This window comes from Sphaerodactylus townsendi, linkage group LG11 (assembly GCF_021028975.2).
Source record: "Sphaerodactylus townsendi isolate TG3544 linkage group LG11, MPM_Stown_v2.3, whole genome shotgun sequence".
Classification (NCBI taxonomy): Eukaryota; Metazoa; Chordata; class Lepidosauria; order Squamata; family Sphaerodactylidae; genus Sphaerodactylus; species Sphaerodactylus townsendi.
The window spans coordinates 52,036,249-52,061,706 of record NC_059435.1 but is presented as its reverse complement, the minus strand read 5'-3'; the positions used below and the strand labels follow the sequence as shown (position 1 = coordinate 52,061,706).

General features: G+C 40.0%; 1 protein-coding gene across 3 annotated transcripts in view; it reads left to right on the top strand.

The window, feature by feature from the left end:
• Positions 1-25,458, top strand: part of CDK14 (cyclin dependent kinase 14) — a 297,405-nt gene that overhangs the window by 215,074 nt on the left and 56,873 nt on the right. For all 3 annotated transcript variants that reach the window (XM_048510771.1, XM_048510773.1, XM_048510772.1), the window contains 2 exons: positions 9,286-9,425; positions 16,091-16,236. In XM_048510771.1, the coding sequence (XP_048366728.1) occupies positions 9,286-9,425; positions 16,091-16,206 (256 nt within the window). In that variant the 3' untranslated portion in view covers positions 16,207-16,236. The remainder of the gene's footprint in view (positions 1-9,285; positions 9,426-16,090; positions 16,237-25,458) is intronic.

Here is a 25,458-nt window from a genome sequence, read left to right as displayed (position 1 = left end):
GAAATTACTATATAGCTTGTAATGGCCTTTCATTATAACCCACCTTGAGCCCAGCAGAGAACAGCAGATTAGAAATGCTGTAAATATATAAATACATCTATTATTATTGATAGTGTATGAGAACTGCCAGAATTTCAAAAGCAGTCTAAGAATGTCAGAACTTCATCAACCAAGTAATTTATTCTTTCTTGTTAATTGCAAATTGACTGGTTACTTTTGAAAATGCTCAGTTCACTTGCTGTGAAAAATTATGTAGGACTCATCTCTATTTGCTATTAAATATCTCAGGTCTTGATTCTGAATTTGATCATTGCTCCTTATTTCATTTAACAAGCAAAGCAACCCGAGTTCAGAAGTTCAGTGCACATGCCAAAATCTTTTTTCCTTTGAGAGCTAAAACCAAACTTCAGTAATCCTAGTCAAGTTCTGCTTGACCAAGTATTGACCTTTTTTTTTCGTAGCAGGAAGAAACTCAATATTCACTTCATGAAATTAAACCAAACATTTGTGATCCATATGTTTTGTAATTTATGGAGAATAATGCAACCTGCATGACATAAAGTTGTGTTTTTAATTGTGTTAGGAAGCAGTTGTAAGTAAACTTCCAATGTTATAAAAGCCAGTAAAGGCATGTTTTAATGCCTGTTTGCTTTAAATTACTGAATAATTTGCAAATATTTACAAATTGGCTTATTCTAAAAATATTTTCTGTATTCTAATGATTAAAGCAGTAACAAGTACTTTATTTCACTCTTAAATACCCCTCTTAGTACAATATGAGATGCTATAGCTGGCAAACATTCTGTGATGTAATGGTTAAAGTGTCGGACTTGAGTCTGAGAGACCTGGGTTGAAATCACCACTTTGTCATGGTAATCCACTGGCTGATCTTGGGCTAGTCATTCATTCTTAACTCAGTTCACAGGATTGTTGTAAGATAAAATGGAGGCAAAAACAATGTATTCTACTTTGAGGTCTTTCTTGCGGAGTATAAACGCAAAAAATAAAGTATCCACATGGGAAGCCTCTGGCGCCTGGGGATGGTGCTCTTACCACGCTGCCCCACCGCCTCCAGAGGTCTTTCTAGTGGTGCAGAAGGCAGAAACTAAAAAGCCCTGCATAGCCCCACGATAGAGCTCCCTGCTAAACCAGGGTAGAAGCCAACTAATATCTGCTCCACCCAAGGGTATGCCTCCAGAGTGCTCCTGCTATGCTGACGGGGCCGGCGGTGGCACAGAAACATTGGCACAACACCCAGCACCGTGTCCCAGTGTTCCAAAGGGCCACCACAGCCGTCCACCGGCATCTTTGCCTCTTCCCCTGGGTAAGTGTCCCTAGGAAGACAAATCTGCCAGCGCAGCCTTGCACGATCCCCCAAGCTGTTCCCCCATTTTGGATGGGGCTGTAAGGCTTGCTGTAGCATGTTTTTTTGCCATTAGATCACAGATAACTTATGGCAACCCCACTGAGTTTCAATGTTGCAATATTCACCAACTGCTTTGAGAGATGCAATTTTTTTAATGCTTTAGACAAAGCCATAGTTTTTAAATTTTGTTCTGCTGCCATATAAAAAGGATATGTTAAATGCCAGGACTTTTTCCTTTAGCATTTCATTTCCCAACAGCTTGCCATACTAAACTAAAATTCATACTCTTGGCAAAAAAGGCATGATTTTCTTTTGATTTTCCTTTGTATTTATAATAAAGGTATATGTTTATTATGTACTGTTCCAGATGACTCTGTTCAGGCCTGATTCAGACAGGCATACACTAAAGAATCTCTAGGAGTCAAGTTAGCTTCCTATATTACACCATTGATCTTTTATAAAGAGGTACACCTTAATGACATTTTGGGTATAGTATACAAGGGCAACCATGACTAGAAAATGTTGGTTACATTTTATCTTAAGAAAACAGTTATTTATCCACTTAAAAGAAAATGATGATGTTAGAGGGCAATTATTTGATCATATTGACAGGCAGGTAGCATCTTCCACAAAGACACTCCGGATCAATTCAGTTTCCCCTATTTATAAGTTTCAAAAATTACCTTCTAACAATAGCTAGTTGTCCTGCCTGATAGGGCTCACATTCTCTGTTAACTTAAGAACATAAGAACATAAGAACTAGCCTGCTGGATCAGACCAGAGTCCATCTAGTCCAGCATTCTGCTACTCGCAGTGGCCCACCAGGTGCCTTTGGGAGCTCACATGCAGGATGTGAAAGCAATGGCCTTCTGCTGCTGCTGCTGCTCCTGAGCACCTGGTCTGCTAAGGCATTTGCAATCTGAGATCAAGGAGGATCAAGATTGGTAGCCATAGATTGACTTCTCCTCCATAAATCTGTCCAAGCCCTTTTTAAAGCTAAAACAAGATCGCTATCTCATCCAACCCATAATGTTTTGATAGTTTACCAGTATCTTTTGCTCCAGTTTACCAGTATCTTTTGCTAACTTATTATCTTATAACTTCTGACACAATACAAGTTGTCTATATTCAGATTTCTTCAAATATATATAAAAGCTATGATATGTATTTCTTGCAATTTTTCATTTTAACAAGGAATATCAAAAATGGAGATCACATATTTCTCATATAGTCAGCTTCCAACTGGGCTCCAAATGAGGCTGTGTGTGTGTGCGCGCGCGTGTGTGTGTGTGTGTACTGTTTCACATAGACCCTTCCCCCTGACTAGATAACTGGAACCTTATCAGGAGTTTCTGGTCTAGTGTATTTATGAGCAGCCTGTTACATGCATGACTCAAGTGCATTAGTATAATCTTTGGCCACAAAAGTTCTTTCTTTGTTAAAATTCAATCTCATTTCACTGGAGCAAAAGGTACTGGTAAACTGTATCAAAACATTATGGGTTGGATGAGATAGCGATCTTGTTGTGACATCTGTCACCCCATTAATCGCCAGGGTTGATTTGGGAATCTGGTTGGCTAGGCAGGTGTCCCCTATCTCCCTCATGGCTCCGTGTATATCCCTCTCAAAGCTGCATGCTAAGTGGAACAGAATGACCTCTCAGCAGGGGCGTTGGGGAGTGCAGACCTTGGGGAGTGCAGCAGCTGGCCTTCAGAGATGTGGGAGGGTGCCACAGTGGGCAATGGTGATGCTCTACCCCTCCCCCCTGAGCCTCCCCAGGCTCCCTGCAGCCCAGCTTCTGCCCTCCCCAGAGCCTGGGGTGAGCAGCAGACGGCCTCCAGGGGCGTGCTTTTAAAAGCATGGAGGGTGGGGCTCAGGGTGGGGCCAAGCCCTAAAGCCCCACCCCGTGAGGCCGAGGCAGACTCAGGGGTGGGGCCCCCCTCCGAGCCCTGCCCCCTGGCTCTGTGCTTGGAGTCTGGCAGCTGCTCTCCCCAGGCTCTGGGGATGGCAGAAGCCGGGCTGCAGGGAGCCCAAGGGGCAGGGCTCAAGGACGGAACCCCATCCCCTGAGCCCTGCCTCAAGCGCGGGGGGCAGGGGTGCCCGGAGAAGGAGTTGTCTCTGGGCGCCATTTTCCCGCAAACACCTCTGCCTCTCAGATAGGAGTGTTCTTCTGTCAAGGGTATACAGTATAGTTGTTAAAGAACTAGGAAAAGAAATAAAACAAACAAGACTGTACTGAATTGTACAGTTACTGGTATTACCTTTGCAATCCCTTCCCTGAAATGAATGTAAGTCTACACAAGGACTTTGAAATTAGAGGTTGATTGAGACAGACTTCACTGCATTTGCTCCTCGTGATCCTTGGCTTATGAGATTCTGACAGGGTGTCTAGACTTCTTACCCTTTCCTGTCCCATAAAGCTGGGAGGGCTTTATTTTAATATTTCATGAAATTGGGTGTCTGCCCCACATAATTCTGCACCTTTTCTTTAACAAATTTAGATCCTGTTGCAAAACATTTATGGTCTAAGTCCTGATCCAAATAACCATCTATCTTGCCTCTTTCTGGACAATGGACAAATGGTCGTATCTATCCTGCCTGTTTGTCTACATAAAGGAAACTCCTCTCAGTCCTACAGTCTGAGTAGTTTTGTTGCTTTATTTCTGGGGAAAGAATGTTTTCCCTGAAACAAGGGCCTCCTTAGCTGCTAATCAAGGTATCCTTTATTTCTTTATCATAAGACTTTGTCTCTCCCCAAGGCTGTTCTATTTTGGTTTGTTTAGCTATTTAGCATGTTCAGCTGAAGGCTAGGGCAGTGCTATTTGGCATGTTTAGCTGAAAGGCTAGAACAGCCCAGTTTCTGGTCTGTAGCAACTTCTACCATGATTTTTTTAAATCAAGACCAGCTTCCTTATATTCCATAGTATATTCTGTGTGGTCTCCTCTATGCCAATTAATATTGGAAATGAGGATGAAAACAAAGAAAAATTCCTTGTAGAGTAGGGAAATTACCTTACAGCAGCCTGGACTACATGGAAATCTTTTTGGAGCATTGCAGGTCTGTGGAACATGTTCAACATTTTAACTGTGTGCACCCTGGTGAGTGGGAAGCTATGAAGTCTGCCTGGAAATTTGCTTGAAGTTAGTTTATATTCCCAAATGCACTAGAGGAAGTATGAAATTTGGCAAGGAGATCATCTTGCTTCGAGGCCCAGCTGACCAGAAACCATGATCTTTAATTAATGGATTAGCACAATCTCCTCCATGATCAGAAAGTGTTGTTGGGGATTCAGAGACCCAGGTAAATCCCCCTGGCCTAGTATAATTTAAAGGATGTGGGACCTAGAAGTATACAATACATATTTTGAACCCAGATTAGATATATTTAGTAAGTGGCTCAGGCCAGACTGAAACTAGCCATTTTCAGAAGTATAGAGAAAGGAAAACAACTTTGGGGGCACAAAACAGCAACTGCTCCTCATTGCATATTCTGGAGGATCCTTATCTTATGATATTCATGATATTGTTAATCATATTCAGCCATGGTTGCAGTATCTTGCTCGTCTGAAGGAACTGACATTGACACTTACCATGCAAGGAACTCCATGAATCATGAAAGTTGGTTTAGGATTGGCATTTTCTTGTGTAGAGGTCTTAAAGTTTTCATTTGAAATGTCAAGCTGATTTATATAAATAAAGCTGCAAAGTAACATTCTCCTAGCTAAGAGTATATGTCTTACCAAACAGACTTAATATAATTCATAATTTCAGAATCATTAGGAATCTTTTAGGAGCTTTTTTAAAAAGCAAACTATCCACTATCTGCCTCAAGCAATTTCTATTAAATTTTGTAGTGGTTTTCCTAATAAGGATTTGTAACCAGATTGTATTATTAAGTTAACAGAATGACTGATGTAAATATCAGTCTGAAGAACTGGATGGCACAATGTTAGTGCTGGGAAGAGGGCTTTGATGGAAACTGCCAATTTCATGTGGATCCACTGGTAAATTTCAGTTGTTGAGCAAAGACCTGAGATCATACTCACCATTTTTGCATTTTTTGTGGTATTTATTGCATCTTTTTTTTGCATTTTTATTTTTATTACATTTTTTCCTAATGTTATTATCGTTCTTTCAGTCTCACTATGGCCGTTTCTGCTCGGCTGAAAAACAGCGCCCTAGAGACAGTAAAAGCACCAGCAGCAGTGCCGTGCTGACCCCCCCTCACCGACATGAAAATGGCATTTTTGAAACTCACTCCCTGAGTGAGTTTTTTCAAAAGCGGCATCTTCCCGCCGGCATGGTGCAAAGTTCACCAATGTGAGAGTGCCGCTTTTGGCCCCTCTGGTGTTCCTGTCGCCTACCTCTCCTCCCTGCACAGCTCTGGACAGCTGGAGGGACATGTCCACGCTGCCCTCCGACCCCCAGAGGTCGGAGGGCAGCAAGGCCATGACCGTCCAGCCATCCAGAGCTGTGCAGGGAGGAGAGGTAGGTGAACTGGATGAATCCAAGGCAGCTTGCTGCAGCTTTGGCACCGCCCGCACGACCAGGAGGAAATACTCCAGTTTGTTTTCCCTTGTTCAACCCGTGATATTTGGACCATGCAGAAACGAACTATCAAGTCCTGCCCCAGATACTGCATTCTCTTTTTTAAATGCATGCAAAATATATCTTCTTTCACTGATCTTAATGTCAGATATATCACACAGTCTTGGGGTACCTTTTTCTTTTGTGCAGCAAGTGATTTCACATGGCATATATTATCAACCTTTGCTTGCATTTATGGAAGAGGAAAAACATATTTTGCTAACTCTGTACAAAGTCCTTATGAAAATCTTCTCCATCTAATTCTGACAGAGCAAGAATTCTCAGCGCAAAATCCTTCTAACTCCAGACTAATTAATTTTTTAGCTTGCCGTTGTACCTCCTTCTGGTTTACTCCCTATTTGTTTCTATGGTTTTAGAGTCATCTGAGACTTTTTGCAAATCCCTAGCTAGACCTTTAATCTCTTTCTTCAATCCTGCGGGTTATCAAAGTAGATTTTATTTTACCAGAAAACTTTATTATTATTTTGTAACTCAAACAAATTAAGGTCACAGGGCTCTTTCTTGTTGCAATCAGCATTAATTGAACAATAATTTGTGCACAGTCAAATTCATACGGTTTTTCACAGATAAATTACACAACTGTTCTATACAGATCAACCAAATGTAATCCCTAACTGTTGTTTTCTTTCAGCTATGTAGAAGATGTGCTTAATTTAACATTAACTCCAGCCCCATTTTATTCATTCCATAGCATAACCAGTATCAGTAGGGGGGCAGATTAATATAGATATTATTTTAAAAATAACCCCTTTATTATGGAATAACGGTTCCTATGGAAAATAATGTCACTTTTGTATGTGGATTTAGTTACCTCTGTTGGGGAATCTTTTTTCTTCTTTAAGCCATGCAGCTGAATTTGAGTCAAAGATTCAACTATACAGTTTTGTACTTGGGCAGTTCTTCTGAGTGACTTTAGATGTATGTGATCGGTCTTTCATGAGATGGGATATGCAGACATTTGAATATGCTTTTCACTCCCTGTGCCTGCCAACTTTGTCTTTGTGAGTAGTCTATGTACTGACATTTACAAGTGCCCTTCACTCTGAAGTATTTTCTTGTAAATGTCAAGGAAAACTGAATGGAACAATTCCTACTATTTGAATACATAGAATAAATCTTTTAGAATAATTTGGGCTCCAGTAGATAGGTGACACTGCCCTGTGTTTGCATTTCAAAGTCAAACACTGCAAAAGAAAATAGCATAGTTTGTCTATTAAATGTTTGCATTCTTGGGACCCATACAATAGTCAAGTTAGACGCAAAGACTAAGCATACTCTCAGATGAAATAAAGTAGTAGTTTTGGTCCTTAGACCCTGCCTCCTCCCAACTCCACTGGGGAAAACTTCCTTTTGCCTTCTCACATAAATAATAAATAGCAGTGCCTTTCCATTTACATCAAAACAACAACTAACTTAACAGTACCACCAGATATTAGAACAAGTTAACCAAAAAAATCTAGCTGCAGTAGGAAGCTTCCTCAGCCTAAGGCAACATTCCTTTCTGGCTCATTCTACTTATATATTTAGTGTTTTCTCCATTCATAACAAAGAACACTTTCAGCTACTTGTAGAAATCCCAGAATTTCTTATAATTAATAATACTAATCTCACAATTTGGAGGGGAGAGGAATTATTCTCATTGGCATGTTTTCAGTGCACTAAGTTTCAGGTGGAATTCCATCATTTGGGGATCACACATCAGCAGCCCTCATTTCAGAAGGGCAAACTGGAAGCAGTCAGAATGAGCAGTTCTGGTTTTGGAGGTTATACTTTGAGATAAGGTTTTTGTTATTGGGGTTTTTTTTAGTACTGGTAATCAAATTTGTTGTATCTAGCCCAGGGGTCTGCAACCTGCGGCTCTGGAGCCGCATGCGGCTCTTTCAGCCTTATACTGCTGCTCCACATGGCCTGGAGGTTGGAGGGTAGTGTGGGCATGTCCTCCAGCCCTCCAGAGTAGCGCTGGAAGGAAAGGTGAGTGGAGGGGCTGAACCGGAGGCAGCTCCATGCAGAGCCACCTCTCCTCCTCAGTATATCTTTGGGGCCGTGGAAAATGAGTCCAAATGGCTCTTTGGTTGGTAAAGTTTGCCGACCCCTGATCTAGCCAATAGCCATCACAATCTTCAATTCGATAAACATATACAAAAGATAAAAAAGATAAAGTTTCCCCTTCAGTCGTGTTCGACCCAGGGGTACCACTGCGAGCAGTGATTTTATAGGCAAGCCGTTTTTGTGGGGTAGTTTGCCATTGCTTTCCCTGGCTATTCTTTACCCCCTAGCTACTAGCTAGGTACTCATTTACCAACCAAGAAATGGATGGATGGCTGAGTTGGCCATGAGCCAGCTGCCAGGATATCTGACCCGGGCTCGAACTCCTGACCGTGTGAGTGGCAGTGCAAGCACTTAATCACTACGCCACGTGGCTCCTTATATATACAAAAGAACACTAATAAAATCAGATTAGATGGAACTGAGGAGTGATGTGAATAAGTTTAGGATGATAACAGACTGGGGAGAGGAGAGAATATGTAATTAGGACAAGCTTCTCTCCTCAACTGATCAGAAAGTGCAACTTAATGGATGCCCTTTCCTTTACAAGTTATGGGTTCTCCCAAGGTTTGGGCATAGAAGTGCTAGAGTATGTGGAAGATAGACCTATTAGTTGCCACTAACTATGGTGACTAAAGAGAACTTCCACATTTGGAGGTTGTAAACCTCTGAATACCAGTGCCAGGAGGCAACATCAGGAGAAGGCCTTGGCCTCTTTGTTTTGTTGTTGGACCTCCAGAAGGACTGATTGGTCACTGGATGACAGAGAGTGCTGAACTAGAACTGGTTTGATCCAACAGAGCTCTTTTTAGGACAGATAGTGGAGAAGGCTGGTGAAAGTAAAGGAGAGAAATATTTCAGTAACTATAACACACAGATGGAGAGCCTGGATTTTACGGTGTCTCGAAAACCAAGGAACTACCATCTTTGTAATCAGAAATATCTGATTTCTACAGTTTTGTCACTTCCTTTTAACTAGTAGTAATGGTGCTGATATTGCACTTCTAACTGCTACCAATAGATACAAACAAGTCATACTGGTTAACTGGTGCTATGTATTCTTCTGAATGACCCTTAGACCCATATTTCTGTTTCTCTTGTTCTTGGCTGGCCAAAAGGCCGTAATAATAAATATCTATCTATCTATGTTTCTCTTGTTCTCAGTGTTACATGGCATAATTAGATATAAACGTGATCCCCGCCCCCCCACCCCCACCCCCGTTGCTGCTTTAACTTCCCTCTCTTTCAACTTCCCTTTCTTTCAGGCTAAGCTATGTGAACCATGCAGAGGATCTGGCCTCCAAATTACTCCAGTGTTTCCCAAAGAACAGATTGTCAGCACAGGCTGCTCTGAGCCATGAGTATTTCAGTGATCTGCCCCCACGGCTATGGGAGCTAACTGACAGTGAGTATGACAAAACAGTTAAACAGAATAAAGGCAAGGGAGTGAGTGAGTGAGTGAGAGAGAGAGAGAGAGAGAGAGAGAGAGAGAGAGAGAGAGAGAGAGAACACGTGTGTGTGTGTGTGTGTGTGTGTGTGTGTGTGTGTGTGTGTGTGTGTGTGTGTGTGTGTGTGTGTGTGTGTGTAAAAGTCTGTAGCTCAAATTCCATAGGTTGCTTGACACAGGAAAAATGGATTGTCCCTTCCTATCTCTTCTCTGCAGTCTGCAGCTAGCTATCTTTGTATTTGATTATGTGTGCAGCCAGGAGAATTATGTGAAATGTCATAAAGAAAAGTGTTGGGGGGAATACAATTTACATATTTAGTGCTTTCCCCCTTCATAATATGCAGCACTTTTAACTAGCTGCAATGTGTAGGATGATAATCCGGTGGTATTTGATTCTCAAATGCTATATGTGCTTTAACAATAGGCCTTTAAAAAAGAGGGGGAGCTTGGCATTCAGAAAATCATGGAACACAAAGTAGACAGTTGGTTAATTTACAGGATTTAAATAAATGTGAGGAGAACTTTAGTTGGTTTTTATAGTTTGAGAAGGTTTTCAGCATACAAGCATAACTCTTGTTTACATTATTACACAAAACATGCAACAATCTTACCCTGTCATAATGCTATAAGCATTTCTACTTTTTAAAACTATTTTTATTTTTATATTTTAATGGTTTATATTTTCTTTATCAATATAATAAAGAAATTTTATTTTCAGGTGGTATTTTATTTTATTTTCAGGTGGTATTTTTATCTGTGTCATAATGTTTCAGAGTATTCTTGACCAGTTTGTAGTTCTCAGTTTTGAAAGGCACATACTTTTTAATGAGTTTTGGTTACATCATTTTGCACTGTACCATCTGGATTTTACAGGCCTGTTAGATAGAATCTTGGAACTGGTTGAGGCGACACTTCATTTTTATATGTATATCTAGATAACGTGTGAGTAGGCAATAGTATTTTGACAGACAACAGTTTTTGCAATCATGGCGACTTGAACGTTGCTGCTAGTAAGTGACTATGGATCAGCAATGCACAGAGTTACATTACAGAATGATTTGGGAACAGATAGGATAATTAATATAAATGTAGTATATGTGAATTATTGGTTCCTATTTTTTGCTGTCCCTGTTTTCTATCCTAAGCTTTTTAAAAAAATCTCTAGTTTTATTTTGACAAGTCACAGTGATAAAATAGAGGTTGGCTATCAAAGGTAACTAGCAGTCTTAAGAGTTTCCATTGCCTCACTTCTTTATGGATAAACACACTAGCGAATTCCAATAAGAACCCAATATATCTGCTTTAGGACAAACCCATTTTCCCTCCAAAACTGGAAAAGTATTGCCTCTATTTAAAGAGCATATTTTTCCCAGCAAATATGAATACTTTTGCCATATATCTTATAAAACCAGTTTTGATAATATGCATCTTCTTAGTGACTCTTTTGATCTTGTACCCATGTCATAATTAAATCTGAATCACTGTATGTGATCCTAAAATGGCTGACCCCACAAACAATCTGGACAGAGCTCTGTCTTCTGGGAGGATTTCCCATTAAATTGTAACTTTTTACATTAACAAAAAGGAAAATCCACAAAATGGATGAAAAATCCACAACATTTTGTGAAAGCTGGGTATGTTCCAGGAAATGTTAAGAGCAGTTCAGAGTTGACTAAAATGAAAAGGTGTGGGAGTGATTGGGGATGAGAGAAATTGTCCTGTTCACATTACTGATTATTATATATTATAGGCGTTTATCTTGGGGGAGGGGTTTTTTCAAATTGTTGTGCTTTCATGTAATGTTTTGTAGGCTCCTGTTTGTATTTCCAAATACCCAAGTATATTTTAATTTTGCTAAAAAGTTGTCTTGTGGAAAACACAGTAAGGTGTTAGTCATTAGTTCTAATCCTATGTGAAAAAAATCAGTTTTTTTCTGTTTAGTCAGCATGAAAAAGGGATAACTATCACTCTGCATTGGTGACATCTCAATCTTGTACAACTGCATGGTATAGTCTTGTCAAGATTTTGATTATGAATTCTGTAGTAATACTTTTCAGTTAATATGGACTTATTACCCACTTGCCACTTAGTTTATCAGTTGGTGGTTAAATCCAGTCCTATCAGTGAAATAAATGCCTACACATTATCACTATGCAGCAGACTGCCAACAGAGACAGTCTTGTCCTAGTCATTAACAAGCACAATATATGCAGAACACCAGAGGGGAATTAAAACCACAAAAAATACCTCAGGGTGGTATTTTTAATATGAGAATTTAATTTGTAATTTCACAGATTAAGAATTTTGGCTGCATTAATCCTTTTATCAGCTCACAGCAGGTTATTTGCAGAAGCATAACCATAAGGCGATATTCATTGGCAGAAACATGTCTTTGCATAACGTTAAACATCAGGAGCAGTGAAACCTTTTGAAGGGGGAGAATAAAGATGGGGGAAAAATCATTATATTTTAAGGCAAGGTTCTGCTAAATGCCTCCAGTAGAAACAATTTTGAGTTACAGCAACATTAGTTCTGTATTTAGTAGATAATCATTATGGAGCATAAATCCAGATGCAAGAAAGGACTATCTGTGTATCAAATACTATAATTGTTTCCATTTGATATGCATGAGTAGAAATTGCAAGTAAATTTAATGGGGGAAGGAAATAAAGTATATTTTTGAGTTTGGAGAAAACACTAATTAATTTGATTTAGGTAAGTAGTTATGATACTTGATGTTTGGTCAAGATTTGATATTTAAATGTTTTATTAATTAAATATTCAGTATGGCATGACCAGTGGAACTCGATTCGAGAAGGCCAGTCTTCAAAGGAATTGATTATCATTTCTTATCACCCAGTTCATTGGAAGATGATGGCTTATACTGCCATCTAACTCAATATTGTATTCCTGTATGTATGTACACCTAAGCTTTCTTTGAACACCAGTGATCTAAAGAACACTCAAGTGGAAAAGCCTAATTTTTGGTAATTAAAGAAGTCCCTATAATTCATTAACAAAACTATTTAACAGAATTTCTTTTTGCACGTGGACAGTGCTGTAACATAAAATACAAAACCACTGGGACTATTGTTAACATTGTGACTTCCCCATGGAAGCTACCCCAAAAAGCTGTTCCTGTAGTGACACCCATAAATTGTATGTAATATTTATTCAAAAATGTAGTGCTGGTTTGTAGATCTAGTTTGTTCATCATCGTGGCTTCAGTGCAGTCCCACATGGGGACTGCGCAGGCCTGCCATGGAGAACTGATCAGAAGGCTTCTAGAAGCTTGTGAGTGCTTGGAGTGCCTCCCCCACTCCTCCTGAGCCAAGATCAGGCCAGTTTCCAACCCAAACATTCATGTGAGAGGAGGTGGAGAGAACATCCCTCCCCTGTTCTTTCTTCACTGATGTGGAGAGAGGACCTTCTTCACTAAGTGCTTCAGTTTACTTCCTTGATAATGGCATTAATCAAGAAATGTTTGAGATGTGGTGCTAAGATGGCTCAGACTGATGAGCATGAAGAATGCTTCTTCTGTCTTGGTGAGACTCATATCTTTGATGTGTATCCATCTGGGCTGTCTTCTGAGGAGGCTTTAGTGGGAACATGGGCTGCTTTGGAGCCCCAGTTAAGAAGGCCAGAAAGAAAGTAAAAAATACCTCTGAGGCTAAATCGCTAGTTCTTCGACCCCGAGACTTGTTGCTGGCACATTCTACAGTCAGATTCTCTGGTTTGTCCACTGGAGGTTTCTTTTTCATGTCAATCACCTTAATCTTTGCAACGCCAACATCTGTAAAGTGGCAACCTGGTCTACTATGTCCTCATTCTCTAGCATTACTCCATCAATGTAAACTCCTGCAGAGATGCTGCCATTGCAGACAAGCCCACGCCCACTTCCATAATAAGTTACCATTAGGGACTGTACTGAAGACACAATGATGAAAACAAATATGCACTTACCTGTAACTGTTGTTCACTAAGAGTCTTCTGTGTAGGCATGCCCCCCTTCCTCCTTTCCCTGCTATGGGCTACTGTCTCTTCAAATGGTATTCTTCCACAGAAGCAAAAAGAGAGCTGAGGGAAGAGTGCTCTCTCCACCTTCTTTCACATGACCGTTTGGGTTTTCTCTCAGCTCTGGGGGGTGGGGAGAGTTCACAAGCTTCTAGAAGTCTTCTAGTGAGTTCTCCGCAGCTGGTCTGCATACCCTCCATTTGTGCCTGCACAGAAGATACTCAGTGAACAACAGTTACATATAAATGCAACTTTCTTTTATTTAAAACACTGCACAATGGTAGGAAGCTTTTAATCACCATGTCTGCTCTGTGGAAAATTGTCACATGAAGAACATTTTGGTGGCCATGTGTTTACAGCTTTAGATAAGACCTTTGAAGTCTATCCTAAACATTTCATATCTAATGTATAAAGCAGGGTGATAAATTAATCCACTTCATTCTACTAATCTTGCATCAGACTTTTAAATCTTGTAAGATTTTCTAAATTATATTTCTTTACATGCAATATACTTCACCTGGTGTTAACAGACAATTACAGTTGAAACTGGCCAGTGGAAATAACTCTCAAAGAAATGTATAAATGTTAATTTAGTTTGTGATCATAATATTGTTGTATTCATTAGAGAGTACATGAAAAACAAAATAGATAGATCAGTACCTCTGTATTGCAGTTATAATTTGAGTGAAATGTTGTGATTTATAGGAGAAACATATGGGCCTCTATTGGGGTAGAGAGAATTGAATTAAGTACACTTTCAGGCATAAGATTCTGCAAGACTGTCAGCTGGATCAATTTCACTTGATGAGTTGAATTATTAACATTTATGGTTTTATGTAACATATCCTACAATTGTATGAAAATATGGTAATTTTATGTTGGAATCTTTAAAATTCCAAAAGAGTTGCCTTTTGCATACAAAGGTGGTCTTGGTAAACACATTCGGTTTTCCAAAAGCAATATAAAAACTAATTTTATGATACAGAAACATACATACTCAAGTGAACCTCATTGCTAATTTATTTATTTTTATTTATTTTTATTTATTTATACTTTAAATTTCTATCCCGCCCCGTCCCCGAAGGGCCATACATGAAGGAAGGAGGGAAGCATGCAAGGCCAAGGTTCATCCTTAGACCAAACCTATAAATAAATAAATAAATAAAAGTATAAAATACATGTCCCATGAAAAGGCATTGTCATATCCTCATTTCTATGACTATGATGTCTTCTTCTAGGGTGTTTAAGAGTATAATATGTACTGTTCATTTGAGGTTTTCAAGACAGTTTGCATAAAAATATGGTGAGGGTTGATTGTAAGCTGTGACCTTAATATAGGAGTGGTAGAGGTATTTGGTTTTGATTGGTAACAAATCAAGTCACAATGGCACATTATGCATGGAAGGCTTACCTTGGGGCTCTTCGCTCCACAATGGGGTTGTAGTGGGGTCTCCTCGCATTTCACTGTTTACATGTGAGGAGGCACTCCACTGCCTACTATGCAGCTTGCTTGCTGAACTGTCCTGGGCCTCTGCTTTCCTGGTTCTCTTAGCTCCACCCATCAACTCACTCTTAATGGCACACATTCAAAAGTTTGCTGACTTTGTAAACCTTCTAAATTGCTGTTATATCAATATTACTGTTTTTGCAGTTATATAAATATTGTAGCCTCTTTTTAAAAATAATCCCCTCTCCCAAATAAAAAGGGCAGAGCAGTTCCCTGGACCACACTCTGCTAAAGGAGGGAACCATGTCCTAGAACTGATGTTCTCTTTACTGCCCCCCCCCCACACACACACACAAACACACACACACACACACACACACGGTGACTACTGCTGCCGTGGGAGGAGAGGCTTGTTATTTTGTTGTTCATTTTGGTATTTTGCTATTTCTGTATTAGATCTATCATTATTTTGATAGATCAAAAATGGTGCAAATGCTTGAAGTCGAAATAAAGTTTTGAACTGTTCTTCCAATCATTGGCGAAGGCAGAAGTAGAGAGGAGGTGGTGGGATGAAACCAAAAAGCCCAAAGCAAAGAATAATGCAGGGCCATTTATTTCATCTTCCCTGTGAAGCAGGGGGAAATTTCACTCTTTGCCCACTCTCACAAACGGTGGCGATTATAGGATCTTACTTACAGTGTTTGTGTGTGCGCGCGCAAGTGGGGGGGGGGCGACGTCCAGAAGCTCTGCCCCCCCAAAAAATCTCCCTTCAGCTCAGGGCAGAGCACCAGTGAATAACTGGCCAGTGTCTTCTATTTGTGTGTGTGTATTCAAAGCAAGGCTATACAAATTTCTGAATACATCTGGAGTGCCATAGGTTCACCACCATGGCCCTGTACTAAAGCATTCCTTTCCTCCACATGTGTATTTATTTATTTATTTTAATTTATTTATATAAGATTAAAATAAATAAATAAATACACATGTGGAGGAAAGGAATGCTTTTGTACAGGGCCATGGTGGTGAACCTATGGCACTCCAGATGTTCATGGACTACAATTCCCATTAGCCCCTGCCATAGGTTTGCTACCACTGGTTTAGGGCATCATAATCTTACCAGCTTTTAAAAAATAGTAACTTGAATTCCATCTTTTTTCAACAGTGTCCTCTATTTTTTCTGTACCGAATGTAAGATTACAACCAGAGGCTGGAGAAGGCATGAAAGTCTTTGGAAAAAACAATATTTATGGCAAAGGTTTATCAAATATTAAGCACTAAGAAGCATTTTGATTTCCACATATAATTCAGGTAAGAGTGCCTCTTCTGAAAGTGTTATGTTTCAGTTAAACTTTTTCTTCTTGGCTGTATCAAATGGTGGCAGCAGCATTCTACTTACTGTGGTTGTCCAAAGAAATTGAAAGGGAGTTTCAACAGGATGTAAAAGAGTATTTGTGTGTTGAAACAAAATGTGTGACTTGCAGGGACAGAGGATATTCGTATATGCATTGTTAAGGTCTGCAGTATTTGGTGTTGATAACAATAGGGTCTCTTAATTTAAAGGGAAAAAATTAAAGGTTCTGCATTAGTTCTCCAAGAACAAGTTGTAAGTGGAAAGCTGGCCAACTGAAAGTATAAGCTTTTTGGGAATTTACCCACAGTGCTTGTGATTGGCTGAAACACAGAACATGAGACACAGGGTGACTTAGTATATAAAGCTGACTACTGAATCTGTTACTGACAAATGAAGACATATGCAGACAAGTGCTTTGGTGCTTTTTCCTCTTATTTTACTAGGCCTCGAGTACTCCATAGTTTCCTACCTAAGCTCAAAATGTCGTTTCTAAAAAAAGTTCTTTTGTTCCAGCACCCTTAAATTTTACCAATATTCAGTGTACAATATATGTTCACAGGAAATATGCAATTAATTATCCAGCCTGATGTACCCATTGCATTTTAGGGCTGCTCTCTGGAATGTGTTGACCAAATGCCTCTGGCATGTATACAGTACTGCTTGTGACTGATTAATAATCCCACCGCTTCTTATCAGTTTGTAACTTTAAAAAATGTGTGCATTCATTTTACTATTGCAGGGGCAATTCTACTACTGCATCATTCAAATTTTTTCTCTACTATGTGGTTCTTTCAATTAAAATGACAAACCTGGACACTCTTGCCCCGAATAACAATATTTTATTCATCTAAGCAACAAACTAATCTAGCATGGTTAATCTCCTTTCCTGTTAGTAACATGTAGACACAATATGATTTTGTTTTTGTTTTTTTCCCCATATCCCTTTTTCCTCCAAGAAATCCGGGGTAATGTACATATAATGTTTAAATCCAGATCCCCCTCTTCCAAATCAAGCATTACATGCATTACAATTTGCTCGCATCTGAATGCGTGCAAAGAGATGTTTGGAAAATGACTTGCAGCACCAGAGTCCCTGGTGGATTCCGCATAGGCCAAAAACAGCAGTGTGAAAATAGTGTGAAAATGGTGTAAAACCCTTTTACACTGTTTTCACACAGTTTTCACACCACTGTTTTTCGCCCATGCAGAATCCACCCCGTTACTGTTTCCCACCTCCAGTTATTGGACAACTTAAAAAATGCATCTCTTGCTTTGTCCAGTTCATTCTGAATTCCCTTGATATTTGCATTGAGCCTTGTACTCGCTAAATTGAGTTGTTGGTCCTTGGATAGTGCCAAAGTCTGCCATTTTGCCACCTTCCTCCATTGCTTACAGGGCTCATTGTATCCAGCCAAGCATTTCTGCTAGGTTATCTTTCCACATAAAAATGACTTTTGTAAATTATTTGATGAATGATGGCTTGAAGTAACCATATTGAGCTAGCACTGGAAGAATTAAAAGCATGCTTTATGGACTGCTTGAGTTTCAAAGAACAAGTTAATTGTTTTCTAATGCTGTAATTTACATTGGTTGTTCTTTCTGTGGAGGTATAAATAAATCTTGTTGGCTAGCTGTAGGTGGAATGAATTATATCTAAATTTTATACTAGTATTGGATGCCTGCAATCATCGGGGTGATGTCTTAAAAGTAGCCTGCTCCATAATGAGGACAGTTTGCTGGAAGGATAGCAGCAATTGAAACCTGAAGTCCTCAGATGTCAGCCTGCCCCAATTATTTCTTACGTTTTTCTGCAGCAAACCATTTAAGGTTTTACAGTGTCAGAAATCAGGCTAACTTCAGAACTGGCTTGTTTACATCTTCATTGACTAGCTAATACTTACTTCCCCGTTCCAACTGTGTCCCTGCAGGCGTCTCTTCACCTATTCTAATATGACATATCAACTACTGCAAGCAAATTTAAAATGTGTATGTTTGGCCTAAAGATTTGCAAGGCGTAGCATTGGATCAGCAGAACTTCTAGGAGGGTTTAATACCAAAATAAATTTGTGTGGCTTGTTATAGATTTAGCATCTTAGAACGGCGCTTCCCAACCCTTGGCATTAGACATCTTTAAAAATTTGACTTTATGCTCATGCCCACTTGGTTTGGACCACTGTTGGAATTTTCATTTGCAGAAGTGTATATAATTACTTGCTATATGGTTTTGATTCACCAAATAATCCCTAATACTAATTAGGGATTTCCAACATGCTTAATCACAGCCAAACCATGATTTTTCCTTATATCTATAGTATGAATCTTTTATCTTCTGATAACAGCAGCATAGGTTCCCAGGCAATCCTTTAGTAATTCTCTGGATAATTTAAGGTTACAGTCTAAATCGTTTCACCTAGTAGGGGACATGTGCATAGTTGTTAAAAATAATACCAGCATAGATTCCAGTAAAATCGTAGATGGTGTTACTGAGTTGGCAGGATGGTTTCCAATCCTTGTCCAGCCATATGTGCATTGGATGCATCGTGGCCAGATGTTTATTTTCAGAAGTAAGAATGCTAATCCCTGTCTTTGAGGACATGTACACTGAGGATCGTTATGTTCCTTGTATATCAGAAGTTCCATGTAAGTGGAAATTAACTTATAAAAAGATAGGAGGTGGTGGACAAACTGCTTGATAACCTGATTCTCAAACTTGCAGGTTCCACTACCAAATGCTTAAGTTCATATTATCTGGCTGAAAGGGAAAGATAACCCTCTGTGCAAGCACCTGGCCATTACTGACCCATGTCTCAATAGTAAATTGAGGCAGCAGTGGCATAGTGGTTAATAGCAGGTAGAACTGGGTTTGACTCTGCCGCTTGAGCTGTGGAGATTTATCTGAGGAATTCATATTAGCCTGTCCACTCCAACACACGCCAGCTGGATGACCTTGGGCTAGTCACGGTTCTTCTGAACTCTCTCAGCCCCACCTACCTCACAGGGTGTTTGTTGTGAGGGGGAAAGGGAAAGGAGTGGCGAGAAGGGAAAGGAGTTTGTAACCCCCTTTGAGTCTACTTGCAGGAGAGAAAGGGGAATATACCGTATATACTCACGTATAAGTCAATCCGCATATAAGTTGAGGCACCTAATTTTGCCTTGAAGAACTGGGAAACCTTATTGACTCGCGTATAAGTCGAGGGTGGGAAAGGTCCATGGGGAGGTGGAGCGCTGAGCAGGCAAAGGAGCCGCAGTTGGGGGAAAGGAGCGCCCCAGAAGCCTTTGGGAGGCTTTTTAAAGAGGGGCAAGGTGGGTCTGGGGAGAGGGAATAAACTAGTGGCCATGGAGGGTGAACAGGATGGGAGGTGTTGGTGGAAAAGGCAGAGGAGAACGAGGCACAGAAAGCGGCTGAAAGAGGGCGGCAGAGAAGAAGGCAGGAGACAGCGTAGCAGAGAAAACAGTCACTAACGCACCCATTCCCCCCCTCCCCCCGCAGGCTGTAAGACTTGGTTTCAGAGAAGCTGCCTGTTGGGCAGCCTGTCTCTGTGGTTTTCTTAAAAGGGTAATGCTCCAAAGGTTGCTTAAGCAGGGTAAGGCAATTTTTCAAATGATGAAATCCAAGCTGGGCTGAAGCAGGGCTCGCATCAGTATTACCTAATATTAAACCACATTCATGAATGTATTTTTCTTCATATATCATTCTATTCTTGGCATGATTGTTAACTGGCTTCTAAGGGTTTCAAAGAATAAATATTCAATTTAAGCTTGTTAGCAAACTGTTGGACAGTGGACCACAGGCTAAACTGAGTCTGGGAGTCCCAAGATATGTTTTGAATGTTCAACAACCAAACATTATCCTACAACCAAACATTCTTGAGAGCCGGGTGGTTAGGGGATGAAGATCTAGGCAACGTAGGTTCACATCCCACTCTGCCATGGAAGCTTACTGGGTGACTTTGGGCCAGTTGTGCACACTCTCAGCCTGACCTACCTCACAGGGTTATTGTGAAGGAAAAATGGAGGGGGAAAGAACAATGTAAGTCACTTTGGGTCTCCATTAGAGAGAAAGGTGAGGTATAAATTAAGGCGAGGTATAAATGAAATGAATATTAAAATAATGAATTTGTCAAATCAAAGCTGAATCTCTGAACTAATTTGTGAATTTCTGTGCCCCTTGTAGTTTCTCCCATGGGTGTCTGCAGTTAAGCAGTTCAGGAGTTTAAGCTCAGAATGGTGTTTTGTACTGAGACTGTTGTCTTCCAAAATAGACACAAGTGTAGATTAAGTAACTGTGGTTGTGCAGTGTCACTTCAGTTGCATAATGTTCCTAATAACAGCAGTGGCGTAGTGGTTAAGAGCAGGTGTACTATAATCTGGAGAACTAGGTTTGATTCCCCGCTCTGCCACTTGAGCTGTGGAGGCTTATCTGGGGAACTCCAAAACATGAGAGCTGGGTAAACTTAGGCTAGTCACAGTTCTTTTGAGCAATCTCAGCCCCACCCAACTCACAGGGTGTTTGTTGTGGGGCGGGAGGGAAAGGAGATTGTAAGCCCCTTTGAGTCTCCTTACAGGAGAGAAAGGGGTGATCTAAATCCAAACTCTTCTTCTTCTAATACAATCATATGCAAGTTTGTAACACAAACAAAATTCAGTGGGAAATAGCTATCGTTGTGGCAGCTATGCTGCTAATGCATAGCACTGCTGACACATTAGCCATGTCTTATTAAAAGAATTTTCTGTCCTTTTGGTTGTCTTGATTTGTATAAGAGATCAATATGGTGGTGAGCAACTGAAACATCCCCCCACCCCGAGCATTTTACTAACACATGTGTTCACCTCTGGCTTTGCACACTGTGTAAGGCACTCTTCCCAGCAGTCCTGTGTAACAACATCATTTTTGCAAGATTTTTCTTTAGTCAAGCAGTGGGGATGCCATGGTCCAACAGCGCTTGTGTCAGAGGGTACTGAGAAGTCATTCTCATTCCTCACTTCCCTGTTTCTTTCTAACCTCTGGGTCTCATCACTGTTGAATTATCAGGAACAGCTTTAATATTGTGTCGTTTGTTCCCAATTTGGCCAGCACTGGGTCACAACACTTCATCTTCATGAAAGAGTTTCCTTTGACTGATTCAGTATTGCACATGTTGACATGGCTGTGATATTACAATCAACTATTTGCTCCTCCCCCCGCACAAATTTTTAAGTTTAGCATAAAACTAAACATTGCTACAGGAAATGAAAAATTTATAAAACCATGGCATTAGTCCTAGCCTTTAAAAAAAAGCCCCTTTGTAAATAAGAATAAAGCAAACATGGGTGTACTTGAGTCACAGCAACTGTTTACATGTTATAACTGAGAGGATGGGTGTCTGAATATTTAATCAGACAAGTTTTAATTTCTCTTGCAAGGGATGTCTACCCATCAATGTTGAGTATTGCTTTAATTATTTAACTAATGCTGTATCTGCCTAAATTGGCACTAGTGAAAAGGATAGTATGATGTAGCTGTGGACAACTGAAAGCAATCTGAGCTTTAGAATTTGGCATCACTGCTAGATATTGTGAAATTGAATTGTACAATGCTAAACTAAAGAGGATAGAAAGTAGACTTTGAGATCCTAAATGATTTTGGCTCCTATTAGCATTTTAAGAGCTCTAATTCTTAACTGTCAGCAACATAATGGTTTCAAGGATATATGACTACTGTAGCCTTTGTTAGCATCAAATGCATTAAACTGGTAGAAAATATCCTAATTACTCTGCATTTCAAATACAGCCATATTCACATCTTGAAGCAGAAGATTTATATTAGCTTATGTTAAATGGAAAGAAATTCCACTTTGTATTAAACCACACAGATGTGACACCATTAGAATGTCCAGTATTCCTAGTTTGTGAGCTAAAATTTAATAATGGTAACACAATAATACATTTCTAAATTGCTGTTACTGCAACATTTGAAAGTTTTGTTTTAACATTTGAATTCTAGAGCTTACTACTTCAGAATCCCTTACTTGCTTACTACTTCAGTGTGGTGTAGTGGTTAAGTGCAGGTGGATTCTAATCTGGAGAATGGGTTTGATTCCCTACTCCTCCACCTGAGTGGCAGAGGCTTATCTGGTGAACCAGATGTGTTTCTGCACTCCTACATTTCTGCTGGTTGACCTTGGGCTAGTCACAGTTCTTCAGAACTCTCTCAGTCCCAGAACTTTATCAGCCTCACAAGGTGCCTATTGTAGGGAAAGGAAGGGAAAGGAGCTTGTAAGCCACCTTGATTCTCCTTACAGGTGGCATATAAATCCAAACTACTACTCCTCTTCCTCCTCCTCCTCCTCCTCCTCCTCCTCCATTGCTTTTTGCCCCATGTTATCTAGTGTGGGTCAGGAATAAGCTTATTGTCTGCATTAATAGGGGTTTTTTTTGGTAAGTGCAAGATAAGGTTGCCAGCTCCCATTTGAGAAATACGTGGACATTTGAGGAGGGGGAGGATTTAGAGAGGTCATAAACCTCAGCAGGCTATACTTCCATAATGTCCACCTTCCAAGCAGCCATTCTATTCAGGGAAACTGAACTCTGTTATCAGGAGAAAAGTTGCAATCCCAGGAGACGTCTCTCTCAAATCTGGAGGTTCAATAGTAATCTGGGGGTCACGAAGAATCAGATAATCTTTAAAGTATTTATAGAACACCAATCTTAAATCAAAATAAACAATATTTCTTTCTTCTGTTCTTTCCGAAGCTACACAATTGTTCTCAAGGTAAAGTCCCTTGAAGGCAACTGCGTAGCTTTGGAAAGAACTGCGGAATCACAGTCCCAGAAAGTGGTGGGCAAGCTTCGACTAGCCTGGAAGGTACAGAAGCACAGAGAGAACACATATTGGAGCTCGATTTAATGGGGTTGGAAGAAGTCACAGCAAACTTAAAACCTAACCGGAGGTTTAATTGCCCACTAAAGTATAGTTTGTACTGTGTGAGGAATGTATGAAAAATAGTTGTTGACATACAAGTTGCAGGGTTGAATTTATATTTATTTGAAACTTGAAAGGAGTATAGGCTCGCCATTTATTGTAGAACTTGTTCTATGTCTGTGAAAAAATAAATATTGTTTGTTTTGATTGAAGATTGGTGTGCTATATATATTTTAAAGATTATTTGGTACTTCATGACCTAAAGCTGTTGGTACTAGGAAAGATCTTTGCTTGAAGATTTCCATAGCCATTGTTGGAAGATGGCACTGGACTCAGTAGATCAATGAATTACCTCTGTGTAAGATAGCATCATATATTCCTCCCTTACCAATCACTTTTGTCTTTGTATGGAGAGCTTGAAGATTCAAATTTATTTATTTGTTTACTTGCAACATTTGTATGCTTTTTTCCCTACAAGGACCACCAAGGGAGCTAACAAGGCATACATTTAAAACCACATTTTAAAATTATTAAAATCAGCCCGCCTCCAAACACATATCATTAAAACTTTAATGATTAAAACATTAAAACACACATCATTAAAACTTTAATGATTAAAACATTAAAGCACGCATCATTAACAACTTTTAAAATGAAGTTAAAATCGCATAAAACATGAAAAGCAGAAATTAAGACAGTGGTTTGGAAGGAGGAATCAGTGACGGACTGCCAAATGAAACAAAAAAGGCTTCACCTGCTGGCAGAAGATTGCATGTGGAGCGAACAGTTGAATCAAACTGGGGTGAGAGTTCCAGAGCTTTTATGCTGTGATTAAGATGACGACCCAGCTAATCTTAGAAGGCCGGGACACCTAAAGCAGGGCCACCGAAGTTAAGCAGATTCATAAGGGATTAGGTGCCAGTTTGTCACAAACAGTTAGGAAGTTTAAGAAAATTAGGTAATGAGTTTTATAGACCATACCTTGGAACAAATTATGCAGTAATATTGTTGCTGCATAAATCTTACAGGATAAAGTCTGTTCCCATATTTTTTTTTCTGACTCTAGTCAGAAAATTGGAATAGCTACAATTTGACTGGCTCTGTTTGTGATTCCATTCCTTTGTTTCCTGATGCATTTAACGGGGCCAGATACTGTTTCACCCATGCAGTCTTATTTATTGTTGCATTGAATTACGGGCATTATAGTGTTAGAGCACTAACACTACAAAACCCTAAATACATTGCAACAGCGAGCAAGAATGTATGCATGATTTGCACAGAAGTTTAGGAGATCTCAAGTTTTATACTAGAACTAAAACAAATAATGCTTATTTGTGTAATTTTGACAACCACTAAAGTTTCTGGGTCCTCAGTAACCATAAAGCAGATTGGCCGAACGTTTCGTATTCAATACAGTTGGTTGGTGTTGGACATGGTAAATCTAGTTTCAGATTTGCATGTAACTATTAAGGGTGATGGTCTTGAGCAAGTTGCTTTTTGTCGTTCCCAGACGGGGTTATCGTAAGCGTCAGCAACAACATTTTGGAATTATGGGTTTCGCATATAACAAGTAAATAAATACAATTATACATACCTAGTGCATGTCACTGATCCTAGGCACTAGAGCCAGATGCAATGTCTACTATCCAGCCCTGGCACAAGGCCGTTATAGGAATTCTCCCTTGTCGGACAGAGTACGCCCACATTGTCCAGCTGGAACATATCCTGTTCCATTGCCCCAAATATGAATTGCTTAGGGAAGCCCTTCTGCCACAGTACATACATAACTGCTCCCCTAAATTACTTAACAGCAATAATCCTTGGATGTTAGGGATTACAGCCCAATATCTGTTGCAGCCTCTGTGTAAAGGATTCAATGGTGTTGATGGTGAAGTAACCTTGAGTGCATTCCACAGCCCGGGCGATGGGCCAGATGCATCGGCGGAGACTTTATCTTTGCGCGGGAGATGAAGTCTCCGTTCCCATGGGAATCAGGAAGGGGGGATGGGGTGAATGGTATTATAACCTGTGCTTCTGGCGGGAAGTGTCATTCCTGCCACTGCGTGTACTTGAGCTTTCTAAGATGTCTTAATAAATGGACTTTCATTACCAAAGCCTTTTATTTCTGCGTCTATGGAATTCCTTACATTGTGGCAGGAATCCTAATTCATCTATATTCTTGTGCAGTGGACCTCTTGTCTTGCGATGGAGAGGTTGAATGTTACTGCGGAAGGTGCGGTAGCCCCCAAAGAGGGCTCCGACCTTTCCCTTCTGGATC